The sequence below is a fragment of the Mustela putorius genome, unplaced genomic scaffold (assembly GCF_011764305.1).
Source record: "Mustela putorius furo isolate JIRA1106 unplaced genomic scaffold, ASM1176430v1.1 tig00003834_pilon_pilon_pilon, whole genome shotgun sequence".
Taxonomy (NCBI): Eukaryota; Metazoa; Chordata; class Mammalia; order Carnivora; family Mustelidae; genus Mustela; species Mustela putorius.
The window spans coordinates 25222718-25240148 of NW_025421987.1; the positions used below are offsets into that span (position 1 = coordinate 25222718).

Here is a 17431-nt window from a genome sequence, read left to right on the forward strand (position 1 = left end):
AAATTGGAATTTTACAAGTATGTTTCTTTAGGAAGGAGGATCAACTTTTTAAAATGTGGAATTTCAAATACACAGTAGTTATGTCAGGGATAATACAATACAACCCTGAAAACCATTTCTAAACAGATTTTAAGAGATGTATACTTCTCTTAAGGGGAACTTCTGTCTTCACAGACTAGAAATAAGACAGTTATATAGAAAGCCAAACAATACTAAGCTTGATCACACAATATACTGCAGAACAGTGTTGAAAGACACAAGGGTTAACAAGTCATTCACAAGAGAGCTGGCATTATAAATAAAGACCCTCCTTGGATATTCTGGAGTAACCGTAGTATACATTAAATGACTGAGTATATACAGACTGTGATGAGAGCAATGCAAAAGATGAATGTGCAGAGGGGTAGAAGAGATTGACTCCATGGAAGGTTTCTTGGAAATCTGAACTGGGCATGGAAGGATGGACAGAAGCATAAGAGATTCTAAGCAGAGGTGGCAGCAGCCTGACCACAGGCCAGATGGGATGGGAGAGGGTTAGGAAATGTTCAGCAACATGATGAGTGGTGGTCATGAGGTCTGAATGTAGAAGGAAGGGCAGAAAAGCAAGGGCAGAGTAAATTGGTAGATTGCTTTGAATGTTGGGTTGAGTTTAGCATCTTTTCTGTAGAAGGGGGGATTCTTAGAATACTTGAGGATGGCAGTGATAATGGGAATTAGGGAAGTTCTTCTGAAGGGAGAGAATGGAGTCAAAGTGACCAGAAACAGGTAGGACATTGAAGAAGTCCAAGTAAGAGGGAATGTGGGACCAAGGTAGAGTGGTGGCAACGGACAGAAGATTGGGAAAACAAGAAACAATGCAAAGGTATACTCAACAGGATCTGACTAGGGCCATGAAAGAGGGAAAGAATCAGATTTACTTTGTGGTTCTGGGATCTATTTCCCTTCCCTTTGAGTCTGGAGCTGGTCTTAGTGATTCACTGGGAACCAATGCAGTTTGGAGGAAGTGATACTACATAACCTCTCTGGGACTACATCAGAAGGCAACCATGACACTGCTGCCTTGTTTGCTGGAATACATGTTCTGAGCCACCTGAAAGCACCATGGTCCACAGTCCTGAGTCCCGAGCTGAACCTAGCTTCGAGTTGTCCTAGCCTGGGCACAGAGGTGTCAGATGATTCCTGGCTTGATGAACTGTAACAGGAAAAGCCACATAGAAGGATAAACCATAAAGGAACAGATTATTCGGCCTTCTAATATGGCACTCTTTAGCATACAGAAGTTTTTATCTCATTAAACACTCAGCTGTGTGGGTGGGTAAGCTGAATACAGTGATGGATATAAAGCAGTGGTTAGAAATTTTCTTCAAAACATTTACATGCTATCCCCCAAATCCCCACCCCTATGACCACTAATATGCATGTATAAGACATGGGCAGTTAGGTGTTCAGGACATTAGGAGGTACACCCTAGGCGTCTAGTAGACTCAGAATAAACATCAGTATGAATTTAAAAGAGAAATTCATTCTGAGTAAGAGTAGAATGATCTTTTCTCTAATAGTTACTCAATTCTTTTCTTTTTCCCCATAGTTCTCATCTGTAAGAGAAATACATAGTTACTAAAAGTATGAAAAACTGATACTCTGAAATTTTGAAATTTCATCTCAGTCCAATGCCCAGGCCTGACAGCCCTAAATACAATTAAATACACTAGCAGAACTATAAACCAAGAGACTTTTTATTGTAAAAACTGAGGTTTATTTGAACATTTGTTCCTATATACCTGTATTTTTCTCATTTAATCAGCTTTATTGAAGTATAAATGACATATACAATAAAATTCCATGATTTTAAGTGCCAAGGTCAAAGAGTTTTGATATATGTAAACAATCTGGTAATCACTGCCACAATCAATATAGAGAATATTTCCATCCCCTCAAAATATTCTTTCATTTCCTTCCACAATCAATTCCCAGTCCTAGTCCTAGCAACCACAGACTCGCTTTCTCTTATTTGAATTTTGGCTTTTCTAGGTTTTCACATAGCATAGTCATATAGGAAGTCCTCTTTTGTGTTTGGCTTCTTTCACTTGGCATAATGCCATTTTGCTATTTGCCCAAGTACTTGTTCCTTTTCACTAATGAGTAGTATTTTCACATACTAATATAACCTCACCTGTTTATCCAGTCATCTGTTAATGGGCATTTCTGTTGTTTCTAAGTTTTAGCTACTGTCAGTAAAGCTGCTATGGAAATCTGAGTGCAAAACTTGTATTTTTTTGTGGGTAAAATGCCTAGAAATGAGGAATGATGGTTTTAGTCCTAAAAAATATTTATTTTCTCTTTATCAAGTATCCTTTAAAAAATGAAAAATACAAACATTTCTTAGCCATATTTCATATAAAATTTACCAGCAGATCTGTGGTAAGACAGTTAAAGAGTTCATACATTTTCTAGCCCTAAAGAGTCACACACAATCACATACATTTAACATATTCCAAGATAAGGCTTAATAATAAGGAGGAAGATACTAATCCTTACAAACTTCAATATATTATATCAATTAAAATACACTCAAAATAATAAAATAAAGAAATACACTCACACTATTATGTGAACAAAGAAGCCACACTAAGGATTCTGTTGTGATTTTTCTCTTAAGGGTAAAGAGCTGTAGAATCTCCAATTTAATGCGAGAACAAATTTTAATTAGTCCACCTTCCAAAGAAATACATTTATAAAATGCCTACATGCTTCTCACAGTAGTTATGTTGACTTTAATTAACAAAGGAAAATATCTCATTTGCCAAGTGAGAAATATTTCCTAACCCCTGGATTGTTCTTAGTCTAAACTTCCATATAGAAAAGTCTGGAATAGGAAATTTTAAATATCAGACTCCAAGGTTATAAACTTTCACATTCAAAAGTGCAGAGAATCCAACATTAAGAAATTATAGTTCTTCAAAAATCAGAAGCACATCTTAGAAGCCCCTTATTTAAGCAACAGGGATGTCAGTTCAGAGTTAACAACTACAGGGAATCGTTGAATTGTTAACACATGCAGAGATTAAGAAAGCTTCAAGTGTTCCTAAATATCATTATAAAATGAACATTTTACAATATTATGATCTCTAGAGAAAGACATATGAAGATCATGATCAACGAAACTGCAGTCACAACAAAATAAAAATTTTACCTTCCTTTCAAGCTGATTTCTAAAACATATTAAGCCTTAACCTCACTGAATTAATGAAAATAAAATTTATCCAACAGATTTTTGTGGCAGAAACTAGAACTTTAACAAATACAGGAAACGAAAATAGCATGAGAAGTTTCCTGACACAAACTATAATTAGATTCCCTTAGCTCAACACTGGGAAACTCAATTCCATATTTTGTAAACTAGTCATATGAAATGATTCTAAAAGTATAAATGAGTTTTATATCAACCAATTGACGCTGACAAGCTGCCACATCACCACCTGTCACCCGCAGCTTCCAACAGAAACTTGTAGTACTTGAAATACACGTCAGCATCTGCCAAGGAAGCAGGCTGCAGAGTGGAGACTGGAGCTCCAAGACACGGTTACGAACCGCCACACAGTGGCAAGGCCGCCAGCCCGGGGAACGGGGCGCACAGTCTGTGTCCTCCCCAAGCCCCGGGAAGGCCGCTCGTGTGCATCAGCGCACCCAGTCTCTCGGATGGCGCAGAACTTCCAGAATTTCTGCTTCTTTGGAGTTCTCTGGGGGTGAATGCATGTATTCCCACCTACAAAGGTCCAAAACAAAAGCAAAACATGTAATAATAAAAACTGTAATGAACAATACACATGCCTCTACTCAAAACAGATGAAAAATGAAATTCTAAGAGTAAAAAATGTCTTATACCTCCTTGTCTCCAATGCACCTTGTCTCCAATGCCTTTTACCCACTAGCCTTTTTAAAAATACGTGCTGCTATAACAAATAGCATGGAGGACAAGGGGAGATGGAGAGGAGAAGGGAGTTGAGGAAATTGGAAGGGGAGGTGAACCATATGGACTCTGAAAAACAATCTGAGGGTTCTGAAGGGGCGGGGGTGGGAAGTTGGGGGAACCAGGTGGTGGGTATTAGAGAGGGCACGGATTGCATGGAGCACTGGGTGTGGTGCAAAAACAACGAAAACTGTTACGCTGAAAAGAAATAAAAAATTAAAAAAAAAAAACCTTAAAAAAATAAGTAAAAAAATAAAAATAGGTGCTGCTAAAGAAACAAAGTATTTTAATAATTCCTGACCATTCTTTGGCTAACATTAATATCCTGGAGCCAAAATATACTTTTACTATAAACTAGGGTGTCATAAAACATAGAACCTCCAATGATCCATGGGCAAACTTTATTTTTAGCATAATACGTATGCATTTATTTTAATGTGTTACCGTCTATTTGTGGCAATAATAATCAGTTTGCCTTTTTAAATAAATTCTCAGAAAAAATAAGAAGAGTATAAAATTTAAGTAAATAATACTTCAGGTAATATACAAATATAGTCAAAATGGTTAAGCTATAGTGTGAAGTCTGGCAGACAATGGTTTAGACCAGGCGTCAGCAAACTTTTCCTATAAAGGGTCACATAATAGATAACTTTAATTTAGGCTTTGTGGGGCCACACAGTCTCTTGCATATTCTTTGTTGTTTGTTTTTAATAATCCTTTAAAATACAAAATTCATTCTTAGCTCAAGGATTGCACAAAGACACATCACAAGTGAACCTGGAGGTATCCTACAGCTTAAAGTCTGCACACCCTTGGTACAGGTTATAAGAAACCAAAAGTGACCTGTCATGGTAACGATTCAAATGAGCAAGGGATAGATTTATAATCCACCCACACGTGCAGCTTAGAATGTACCTTAAAATTAGGGGCCTGATTAGTAGTAATCAGAAGACTACTGGAAGCCTCCAAGACTTATCTCTACTTTTTATTCACATCTTGTCTCCAGGGTGGCAGAACACCTAGCAGTGATGTGTATGAACTTTCAGCGAAGGACATGAGACCCCAAGAACAGAGGTTATACAAGGACAGAGCCAATGCCTTTCAGAAGGCAGGCACAACCACAGAAGTCACTAATTTCACCAGCTAGATCTGGACTGTAGAGTGAGGCAAGACACTCTTCCAGTGCCATCTAAAGTCCATTCATATTTGGGCATTTACACTCACAGGAAAAAGAAGATACTAGCTCTTACAAAACAAGCACATAATTTTTCTTTTTTTTATGATCTTTTCTATTTCAGTCTGGACACACATCATTTTCACTTTCTTATAGCCAAAAAGTCAACCTAACTGCACCAACATAAATATATCTGTTTAAAACTCCCCCCAAAGGGGCGCCTGGGTGGCTCAGTCAGTTAAGCATCTGACTCTTGATCTCAGCTCAGGTCTTGATTTCAGGGTTGTGAGTTCAAGGCCTCTGTTGGGCTCCACGCTGGGCTAGAAGCCTACTAAAAAACTCCCCGCAGCCACAGATCCAATTAACCTTTATGGAAGGTCACCACAGCAACATACAGAGCAAAAAGAGAATGCCAAGCACCGGCAATAATCCCTCATCTTTCAAACAAGCTTGATACTTCATACTGGACAGTAAGACTTTTTCTCACAAATGTTAACAATTTCTAACAAAATTAAGCTGAAAAACCTGATATGCTCAAATCAATTTCCTTTGCCCATAAATCTTCCTAGAAAATCACCAAGTAGGCGAGGATGTCACCATCCACTCTATCTTCTCACTCCCTCTATCCTTTTCCAGCTGTTACCTGCAAAACCATGTCAATCATCCTGTCATTCATTCTTTAACAATAACAAAAAAAAAATAAAATAAAATTACTTTCCTTATTATTTGACTGTGACTTTATTATAAAATCAGTGAAGTCAAAACCAATGAAATCTTAGGTAAGACATCTGCTGTGTTCATGTTCATGTTTTGTAGGGGTTAGTAGACCGAGTGGAGGGATAATTATGATGGGTTACTCTTACCGAGCAGTTAGAGGTAAAGACATCAAGATGCTTTCAATCCTGGATCCTGGAGTGAAGAGGCCAAACTTTGTACCCCGATCATATAGCAGGTTAAATTCTACATACCTGACATAAAGACAACATTAAAGGCAAGTTGAATAAAATCTTTCTTAAGATTAGCCCATAATGAATACTCCAAAGGAGAGTGGGGGGGGGCCTTCCTGCCCACTGCCCCCACCCCCAATCAGCTGGAACAGGCACAGGGAACACCAGTCTACAGCCAGTTGAGTCTTCTCCATCTGGACATGCATAAATAAAAGGGTATTCTACCCAACAAACAATAGGATATAGATTCGGCCCCAACACAGGGCAGTTAGCAAAACAAGAAGGTTATATTGTCCAATAAATAAACAGAATGGACACAAAGCTGAGAATTTTAAGGCACAAAAACAATTAAGAAAAAGAAATGGCACCCTTTATCAGGATAGAACAGTTCTTTCTGTCCTTCCCCTGTAGTCTGAGATGTCTCAGAAAACTTCATTTCACCACCTGTAATTTCCACATGCTAAGATAAAAACTTTCGTTATTGAAAGGCAACTAAGCTAATGGCCATCTATTAATAATTACTAATATATTCTAGATATTTCCTTTTCTTAAAGTAGTTAATAGCACTGATAAGCGGTCATACAATTCAGTCTTCCTGCAGCTTAGTGGCAATCATGATAATAAGCAGTGGCTGAGCTGCAGTGCTCAGTTTTATTCTGCTAAGAAAAATATCCTTAGCATCAACTAAAACTTGGTTCAAATGTATTTGTTTTCCATTAACTGCCCTGGCGTCAGATCTAAATAAACTCTGTCTAGCTTAAAAATCTCTGCCTTTAACATCATGGGATCTTCTGTAAAAGGTCATTTAAACTTCAAAGATAATTTTTACTACTCAAATGAAATTAGAATGACCCATAAAGCTGAAAACTCAATGAACAGTCCCCCTTTAGACCATTTCCCAGCTCATTCAGAAACTATTCTCTCGGTCTAAACTTCCCTCACATAGTCTTGTTTACCCACTGATTCATCTTTCATCACACCTGGAGGAAGATATCCTCTAGAATTGCACACCACTTGAATGTTTAGAAAACACCCTTCTGTGTGCAAACTTGCCAAAATCCCTGAGAAAATTTAAATAAATTATATCCATGGATCTCTTTCTAGTCCTCTGTATTAACTCATCACAGATTGAATTCTGGGTATTAGTAACTATTTAATACCTTCTTATACCTGTTCAAAAGATAATATAAAGCAAAACTTCTCAATTTTTTCCTGAGACCATAGGAAAGAATTTCGGCCCTCAGCCACGTTTTTTACCCCTGATGTTGCCTTTCTAAAACATATTTAAGGGATGGCTGTGATTCTCCAGTTTGTATGGATGTCTCTTTCAAAGGCCCTTGTATGGAACTCCCTGAATACATTTTCTGTAAGGATCCCTGTACCGCTCTCCTTTTCTGAGTGAAGAATGCCTCTCTGACTCCTACCTGGTTTTACTCAGATCTGATCTTCCTGTTCCTTCTCATACATTTATCCTCTCCGAGGTGCCTGCAAACCATGAACCTTAGTCATTCCCTTCAATTTAACAGATAGCTAAATTTTGTCCTGTTTCCCTTTCCCAAAATATAACAAAGTGACAATAAGTTAAAGATCTTTAGTTTCTGGGGTGCCTGACTGGCTTACTCGGTAGAGCATGTGATTCTCGATCTAGTGGTTGTGAGTTTGAGCCCCACGTTGGGTGTAGAGAGTACTAACATGCATACTATATACATACATACAATACATAAATACATACAATCCATCAATCCATCACTCAATCAGGGAATCTCCTATTTGGGGTGGAAGGAAGTGCAGCCAAGTGGAACCTGTGAAGGGTACAGGTAGGTAACGGTGCCGTGTGTAAGAAGGTGAAGACAACGCTGACAACAGTAGTGAAGAGCTGCGGTTATCTGAAGTCCCAGAGGTTAATGCCATCTTAAGGCCCAGAGAGAAGGGTGGTAGAAGGAGGTTCTCTGTGACAAACAGTCATAAAAACCAAAACCAATACAAAAAACAAACACCAAAGAGAACACAAAACAGGATTCTGCTGTCTAGGAAGTTTTAAGGTTTCACCTAATTCATATTCACAAAACCTGTCAGCTTTGCATATAAAATCCTACACAACACTAGGAACACTGCCCTTTCTAGAGTTTTATTTTTAATATAAATTTTCACTGGATATTTTTTTACTTTATTGACATATAACTGTTATATTAGTTTCAGGTGTATACCACAATGATTCAACAATTCTGTATATCACTTCATGCTCATCTCTGAAAGTGGACTCGTAATCCCCTTCAGCCTATTTCACCCATCCCCCATACCTCCCCACCGGTAACCACTAGTTTGTTCTCTGTATTTGAGTCTAGGTTTGTTTGTTCGTTTGTTTGTTTCTGGCTCAGTAGGTAGAGCATGAGACTCCTGAACCAGGGGTTGTGAGTTTGAGCCCCACTTCAGGTTTAGAGAGTAGTAACATACATACACACACACAGTAAGGGAAACTCCTATTTTGGGCAGAAGGAAGTGTCTAACATATTGGCTGGCACACAGTACGGACTTCTTAAATAGTGAATATTGTCATTAAGTATAAATAATTTCTGAAGTGATCATGTCCATTATAATGATGTCCATAAAATCTTAAAGATGGATGGGAAAGTGTGGGATTCCAAATTTATAAAGCAGCAAAAACATTAAATGATGCCCCTATCCTGGCATAAGGCTGGAAGGCACTGCTAGAAGACTAAAAGAAATCAGCCCAATTAAATCAGCAAGTACCACGACATGGCTGCTATGAGTCTCTAATGTACAGACAGATGAAATAAATTTTGCTTTTTTTAAAGCTTTTCATTTATTTGAGAGAGAGTGCATGGGGGTGGGGGGATCGGGGAAGAAGCAGAGGGAGTGGGAGAAGCAGACTGCCCAGTGAGCCGGGAGCCCAATGCAGGGCTTGATGCCAGGATCTGGAGATCATGACCGAGCCTAAGACACATGCTTACCCACCTAGGCGCCCCAACTTTGCTCTTTTTACAATACTATTTTGCACAATTTTTAACATCCATTTAATATTCATCTAGTTATACAAAGCAGCACAGGATAGTATTAACACAACTCTAAGAAAGTATCTGCCCAAGACAACACACCACCCACGATTACTCCAACTGCTCCACTTCCCCCGCCAGTTATGCAATGAGATGATCTAGTCTCCTGCTGCTCACTCACCGTCCTCTCCGGAGCTGCTGCCACAGCTTCTCCTGGGGCGTGAATGAGTCATCATGGTGCTTTTTCACAAGAGGAATGTAAGAAGGAACAACCGCCTGGGCGCAGCTCTGTACAAAACGAAACACTTCCTCCTTGGATGGAGAGTCAAGGTCATCAAAAAAGATGCCCCCAATGCCCCTTCTCTCCCCACGATGGACGATAAAGAAGTAATCATCACACCTGGAAAACACAGCAAGGCCATACCAAGGATCAAAGGGGAAAAAAAAAAGACAGAATCAATGTGAGCATTTCAGCTTAGAGTGCTACCCTTGACTAAGGCCAACACAGTGCCCTTACTTTCTGTCCAACTATGAAAATAAAACCGCGGCTTTAGACAGATTTCCTGCAATCAGCATCCATGTAGAAAATGCTTATGATTTTATCTGCAAAGCAAGTAAGGAATTTAACACCTGTCTATCAAAAGGATATGGAACTCTAAAAACTTTAGTGAAAAAGAAACAAAGAGCCCAGTATTAACAGTGTATTTCTTCAAACAAGGGATATGGCTGCCCTTGGCAACACTGGTGCTTTTGCAAGAGGCAAGACGGGGATCCTCTACCAAGAACACCAACCAGGTCTGTGGTTCAGCTCTTCAGCAGTTCTTTATTCACCAAGAAACGGTATTGTAAATAATCTCTAAGGTCCCTTTCAGCAATAACATGGGAAGGCTCTAGAAGTGAGGGAAGGGCTGGTGGAAGGAGATGTTCAGAGAACACCTACAGACATATGAAAGGTTCCCTGTGAACCACCACATCAAACTAGCCATCTGGTCCTGAGTCTTCCTCCTCTCTGTGCCTACAAGAGCAGGCTTCTGAAATGCTAGATTTGTAAGAATAGTTTACATTGTAGAAATAGCTTGTTAGAGGATCTCTAGAAGAATAGGGTATGTAAAGAGAAAAATCTGCACAAGCAAAAATAAAAGTTATTCAAAAGGTTCTATTCAGGGCGCCTGGGTGGCTCAGTGGGTTAAGCCGCTGCCTTCGGTTCAGGTCATGATCTCAGGGTCCTGGGATCGAGTCCCGCATCGGGCTCTCTGCTCAGCAGGGAGCCTGCTTCCTCCTGTCTCTCTCTGCCTGCTTCTCCATCTACTTGTGATCTCTCTCTGTCAAATAAATAAATAAAATCTTTAAAAAAAAAAAAACGGTTCTATTCAAAATTGCCTTAATAAAAAATACAGCCTTAATAGCTTAAAATTTAAAAAAAAAAAAAAAAAAAAAAAAGGCAGCAGCTGCAAATCCCTAGAGCTGATGCACTGGCCTAATTCACCTTGACTGTGACTTATTTTCCTTCACATGCGTATTTTATTAACATAGTTGAAGGACATCCTGAGCAAGGTTGTGAAGTTAGCTTTAACCAAATCACAGTTTCAAAAGCTCCATGAAACTAAAAAATTAAGAAATGTGCTAAATACTTATACTGGAAACTTCTCTTTAATTAGTCTGGTTCCTAGAGATCACAGTAACTAATGTCCCTCAGATGGAGTCATCTCAATAATAGCAGTAAGAGAAAACAAACAAAAAAAGACAATGTTACCCATACCAGTCTTCTTCCTGGAAGAATCCTGATTCATGAGAGAAAAAAAAAAACCTTCCTCACACATCCAAGCTTTCATGTCTACATAGTTTTCAGTGGTAATATCAATCAGGAGAATGGGTCTTTCCTGAGGATCTTAAAGCTGAATTCCAAATCTTACATAAATTATCAAGATTCCACAGTTATTAGCTCTAAAAGCAAAGCAAAACCACCCTCCCCCCATAAAAAAACACCAAAAGCGGGGCGCCTGGGTGGCTCAGTGGGTTAAAGCCTCTGCCTTCGGCTCAGGTCATGATCCCGGGGTCCTGGGATCGAGCTCCGCATCGGGCTCTCTGTTCAGCAGGGAGCCTGGTTCCTCCTCTCTCTCTCTCTCTGCCTGCCTCTCTAACTACTTGTGATCTCTCTCTGTCAAATAAATAAAATTAAAAAAAAAAAAAAAAACAAAACCTCTACTGTCCCTCCTTTTTTAAGAATGCCAATTAGCTCTAAGCAGAGCTGGGTACTTTACTCTTATTCCAAACAACTATGCCTAGACTCCATTTCACATCTACTAAATATCCTGGATCTCCTCACAACTCATTTGTTTCCCTCTCCTTTATCATTCTTTAACAGAGTTTCCAATCCCACTCTTCTCCTTGTCCAAAGCATCTGGTATATTTGCATATTTCCCTAATAGTTCTCCAACCCTTCCCATGTCCTAATATTCCCATGGCAACAACAGTTCTCATCTGGGATGAGAAGTTAATATCCCACAAGGGGATTAAAAGTTTCTAATTCTGAGGTATAGATCATGTTGAAATTTATATCCTAAATCATTTGGGGTCAAAAAAGATGCTGCTACCCAATTTTTATTATAGATATCCAAGTATTTCTAACTACATAACTTTCATAAAACCATTTCAAACTGGTATCCTATTTCCAGTGGGCAAAAAAACCCAGATGAACCTTCTGGGGCACCTGTGTGCCTCAGTGGGTTTAGGCCTCTGCCTTCAGCTCAGGTCCTGATCTCAGGGTCCTGGGATCGAGCCCTGCATTGGTCTTTCTGCTCAGTGGGGAGCCTGCTTCCCCCCCTCTTTCTCTGCCTGCCTCTCTGCCTACTTGTGAGCTGTCAAATAAATAAATAAAATCTTAAAAAAAAAAAAAAAGATGAACCTTCAAAGCTGAAAAGGTATTTAGTGACATAGTAGTTGCCTTCGGGATCTACAGAAGGAAGCAATGAAATATATTTGAGACGTCATGACAATATTTTTACCCACCATTTCTTAAATTTAGGGTAGAGATCGGGACCATGCTTGTCACAAGCCTCCTTTAGAGTTCTGTGAAAATGGATAGCATCCTCTTGGTTCAAGTATGTTGGAGTAAGGTCACATCCACCACCAAACCACCACTGCTTGTTACCTACAAAATCAAGACATGAGATTCTCATGCAGGCTTTGAACTCCGAGATACAGCACACTTCTCACTGTATTTGCAAACCAAATTGATCAGCTTAGTTTGTTAACATGAAATGGGTGACAATCAAAAAATATTTAACTAAATTTAGCTCTAGATAGCCAGTAAAGCCTAGGCAGGAAAGAAAAGGTAAAAGCAGAAAGAAAAAGAAGTAGGAAATTAAAAAGTGAGAGAGTAGAACCAGGAGTAAAAGGACATGCATGGCAGTAAATGATGGAACATCACGGAAGTGGACTCCAGCTATGTACCAAATTTCGTGAGGCGTGTAAGATGCCTCTGCTAGGGCACAATTTAAAAAACAAAGGCAAGACAAGCAAATCTCTGGCCCAAGCATTGACAGTTTATAAAACTGCCCAGGAGATTCTGATGTTCCCTGTAATAAAAACCACTGTCCCCCTCTCCTTAGCCCAGAAAGGGTAAAAGCACTTGCAGAGGGCCACACCCTACCACCTGAGACTATTTCACGTGCTTAGTTGGGTCTGTAAGTTGTCAGTAACAGTTACCAACTTGTAATTTTAAGATTTTTTTTTTTTTTTTGACAGACAGAGATGACAAGTAGGCAGAGAGGCAGGCAGAGAGAGAGAGCTCTTTCTGCTGAGCAGAAAGCCCGATGCGGGGCTCCATCCCAGGACCCTGGGATCATGACCTGAGCCGAAGGCAGAGGCTTTAACTCACTGAGCCACCCAGGCGCCCCCCCAACTTGTAATTTTAAAAGTCTGAACCACACCAAATGTCTTCAAGACGCAAGTTAAATACACGGACTTCAAACGCCATCACCTGCAGAGATTCCCATGGCCCCAGAGAGGTCCTGCACAGATGCTCCACCGGGTGGGAACACCTGGCCCAGCTAACTGCAGACAGGGGCTGGAACTACACGTCCATAAAGAGGCACAATTAATTCCACTCTATCTTAAGCCCACTGACAATGTGCTGGTGACCAATGAAGCAATTACTTTGGAAGATGTTTTCCAAGAGCAAGTTCTCCATTTCAATGTAACCCTGTACATAGGTTTTCCTGTGGATTTCCTAAGGATTCCCTTTCCTGTGCAAAGAACCCTGAGTGCACTCTGAGTCTGTGATTCACTAAATCATTCGCTCTGTGTGGAGGAAATACGGGGACATGAGAGCCCAGTCAATACTGTTTTCTCCTTTCACCTCTAGAGCATAATCCATTGCTCCTGCCAAGGAATCAGGCTTCCTCTTCCTCCTGAAAAACCTAGTTAAGATTTATAAAATCTTTCTCATTTAGATGATACGCTCTAGCTTGTTTTAAGATACATATTCTGCACAACAGTATTTTGCACAGCTCCAGGGATGCTTACCATCAGCTTCTTCTATTTCAAAGTATCTGTAGTTGAAATGGATAGTAGGAGCATGAGGATTCTTGGGGTGGATCACAGAGCTCACACCCATAGCAGAAAATGGCAATTTACCTGGAAAGTAAAACACAGAGTGAGTGTCAATCAGCCGGCTTGATTAACTTCAAGATAGTTTCAGGATCGATTGTCAAAAGCTGCTTTTTGTCTCTTAAATTTTTTTTTAAAAAGGGAATGTGAACATGCTTCTCTGGCATATGCACCCAAATGGATTTTTACAGCAGCACTATTTATTTTACAAATAAAACTTGTGGGGGCAAGATTTGCAAGGGCTGTGACAGGCTGTGGATACTGTCAGATTTACCATCTTTAGTCTTCAGAATTTTTCCTCGGCTTCTCATTTGTTTTGCTGCTTCCTCAGAAAGATTCCCATGAACAACAGAAATGCTCACCCCAGCCTTTTCAAAAACATGCCCATCTTGAAGTACACAGCTGATGCCACCACCACCTGTTTACAGAAACAGAAAATGAGAGAGTATAAGGGTCGATGCAATATCCAAAAGAACCCTCATGTGAAGGTGTGGGGGTTAGGAGTAATTTTCTCCCTATTTTTATTTTCCAAATCTTCTACATTATCAGTATATTTGTAATTTTTAAGTACAGTAACATTAGATAATCAGCTTAGCTTGATGACATTGCTACTGATAGTAGGCAAATACTGTATTTCCCCCACATCACTAAACTGAGGATTTCTTCCACATCTAAAATAAATCACACGAATATTTTCCCTTCAACTACTGTTCAGAATGGCATCCACTCATTATGACATATGAGAGAAGGCTGAGGTTAAAAACGGGTACGGGTATGTCTGAGGAATATTCTATTATTATGAGTTTAAGAGCTCCATATCATTTCAATTGTTTTTTCTGTGTGTTGTTTACCATTTAATTTTGTTCACAGGCAATTAAAAAAAAAAGTAGATAGTCAAACTCTTCAGGGATTTGGAAGCTTAAACTAAGTAAGACACATATTAATATTTACGTATCTGAGCCTTATTATTCATAGTTTGTATTTAAGACACTAGAGTTACCACCAAAGCAACTGTTTCTCAGAAGTACCTATTTGTCTTGTTTTATCCTAGGAATTTTTAGAGCTGGATGGGAAGTAAGATGATCCAGTGCAAACCCTGCCCTCACCCCCCACCCACCTCCCCGCACATTTCAAATGAAAAGGAGGCCCAGAAAGATAAGACAACTTATCCACGATTACACAGCTGGCAAGGCTTTCTTGCCACAATTTGTCTATGTATCAGACAATATTTTAAGCACTCCATTCTTCACCCTCATGTATTATTTCTAATCTCATTTCACAGATGAGGAAACAGAGGCACACAAAATATTAAGTAACTTCTGAAGGTCACACTAGCTATTCTAGTACTTGAGGTTGTGGTCCGGCTCAATGGTCTTCACTTGAAAACATGACAAGATGGAAAACACTTCAAAGACCATATTTAACTTCATTTTGTATAGATGTGGTGGTATCAAAGCTCAAAATCTGCTGATGAGAGCTGCTACAGTAGGCCTAGCTAAGAAGTCAGGAATTCTTCAAGTTTATGACCAAGATGTGGAGTTTCACTCCATAGTCAATAAGATGGTCATGAACAGGGGCACCTGGGTGGCTCAGTGGGTTAAGCCTCTGCTTTCGGCTCAGGTCATGATCCCAGGGTCCTGGAATAGAGTCCTGAGTCGGGCTCTCTGCTCATCAGGGAGCCTGCTTTCTCCTCTCTCTCTCTCTCTCTGCCTGCCTCTCTTCCTACTTGTGATCTCTCTCTGTCAAATAAATAAATAAAATCTTAAAAAAAAAAAAAGAAGATGGTCATGAATACATGATTCTATAAAAACAGGGTTTTTCATTATTGAAGTATTAGTGACATATTATATTAGTTTCAGGTGTACAATGCAATGATTCATTATTTGTATACATTGCAAAATAAGTCTAGTTACCACCATCACAGTTACAAAATTCTTTTTACAATGAGAATTTTCAAGATCTATTCTCTTAGCAACCTTAAAGCATGCAATACAACATTTTTTACTATACTCATCATACTGTACATTACATTCTCATGACATCTTTATTTTGTAACTGGGAGTTTGTACCTCTTGATCCCCTTCACTCATTTTGCCCATTCCTCTCACCCGCTCCTTCTGACAATCACCGATCTGAAGAAATTTTTTTTGTTTGTTTGTTTTTTCTAAGAAAGAAGGTCAAAGGGAGAAGCAGACTCCCCGTGGAACCGTGAGCGCAACGCGGTGACCCGACCTGAAGGCAGTTGCTTAACCAATTGAGCCACCCAGGTGCCCCAAGAAATGGGTTTTAATAATGAAGTTTTTTGCCACTGAAAAGAAAGATTTTTCTTTTTTTGCCCAGTATTTCTTGTGCAACTTGACAAAAAGACACACTAACACAATTATACCTCCTGGAGGAATCTCACCAGATATTTAGCAAACAGGAGGCAAGTTCATCTTTCCATCTCTACAGGAAGAGAAAGGATAAATGCGCCCAAAGAAACAGATAAAATGTGGGTAAGATTGATGCTCAGCTACAACTCTGGACATCCAAGCTTGCTGGCTAATATAACCGCAGGACTTCTAGAAAAATGCCATTATAAAAATCTCATAGATTTTGAAGTGTACAGTTTTAGAGTGATCAAAGATCTGCATCCAGACGTCTGATGACCCTTTTAGTATCCATCTTTCTAAAGGTGTCCCTTCTAACCTAGCAGCCGCTCTTGTAGGTACCTCTTTCCTACTCTATTCTCATTTTCTGCCCAGCAACCTAAAGTCGACCTCTAATTCCCATCTCCACCTCCCCCTAGGGACCTCCTCACCTTCCTTCCTCTCCCACCGGTCCACGGAGAAGCGCGCGCCCCCGTCTACCTGTGCCAGCGCCTGGCACACCTGGGCCTGGGTCTCCAGGATCAGCAACTCCATCTTGGTCTTCATGTCGCTCGGCCTCCCCCGCAGCTCGCGCAGATCGGTCACCGGTGGGGCCATGAAGCAGCTGCAGCGGCGGGTCAGCTCATCGTCGTCCTCCTCCGGCCTCCCGGACGAAGGGCTCCGCGCCCCCGTGCTCTTGGGCACCATCTCCACCCGTTCTACGAGCCCGAAGGCGGCGGCGGCCAGCCCTGCCAGCCCGGCCAGCCCCGCCAGCGCCGTGGTCAGCCCAGTCCCCAGCCGGGGGCCTCCTCCCGCCGTCGACTTGTGCCCCAAACCCCGGCACTGCTCGGTGCCAGGCGCACCCGGGGGCCGGCAGATGCGTGCGGCCGCACAGCGCCCGGGCCAAGCGCACAGTCCTCTGCGACCGGCCCGCGACACTCGCCAGCAGGAGCCCGCGCTCAGCCTGCCCAAGTGCAACGCCATGCTCCCGCGCTGTCACCCCTGGCGATGCTTACGTCCCCGAGACCGGCCCCTGAGCTCCCTGGGGGGTCCCAAGACGGCGAACCGCTCCGGGAGGGAGAGTCTTTGGTGAAGAAGAGCTACTACCGGGTCGGCTCCCGGGCGGCCTGCGGGAGGCGGGAGGCGGGAGGCGGGGGATGCCGGGAGCTGTAGTCCGGTTCCTATCGCCGCCTGCAGGGGCGCGCCAGGGAGATAAAGAATCCCTCCTCCCCAGAAGGGCGCGTCCCAAAACTGAGGAACTGGGTGCGGGGGAAGCGAAAGGGCAGGTGGAAGAGAAGGCAGAGATAAGAGAGGCTTTCTAGTCACGTACAACTTGGGGTGGGCTGTCCAATCAACCACAGGGTTAA

At 41.1% G+C, this 17431-nt stretch overlaps 1 protein-coding gene across 1 annotated transcript; it reads right to left on the reverse strand.

Annotated features, from left to right (window-relative positions):
* Window positions 1–1718: 1718 nt before the first annotated feature.
* Window positions 1719–17218, reverse strand: CPOX (coproporphyrinogen oxidase). The gene is made up of 7 exons (XM_004771907.3): window positions 16517–17218; window positions 13991–14134; window positions 13633–13743; window positions 12115–12256; window positions 9287–9505; window positions 6008–6112; window positions 1719–3766 (listed from the first exon to the last, which is right to left on the reverse strand). The coding sequence occupies exons 1-7, from the start codon at window positions 17046–17048 to the stop codon at window positions 3679–3681; spliced, it is 1341 nt and encodes a 446-aa protein (XP_004771964.1). The 5' UTR covers window positions 17049–17218; the 3' UTR covers window positions 1719–3678.
* Between the last annotated feature and the right edge of the window lie 213 nt (window positions 17219–17431).

What these genes read in the sequence shown, in the direction of transcription:
- CPOX (XM_004771907.3), bottom strand. Translation starts at nt 17,048, where the DNA reads ATGGCGTTGCACTTGGGCAGGCTGAGCGCGGGCTCCTGCTGGCGAGTG. An exon ending in AATTCTGAAGACTAAAGATG is followed by an intron (nt 13,744 to 13,990) that starts GTAAATCTGACA and finishes TTTACTTTCCAG; the next exon opens with GTAAATTGCCATTTTCTGCT. An exon ending in CAGCAGCTCCGGAGAGGACG is followed by an intron (nt 6,113 to 9,286) that starts GTGAGTGAGCAG and finishes TCTTTATGTCAG; the next exon opens with GTATGTAGAATTTAACCTGC.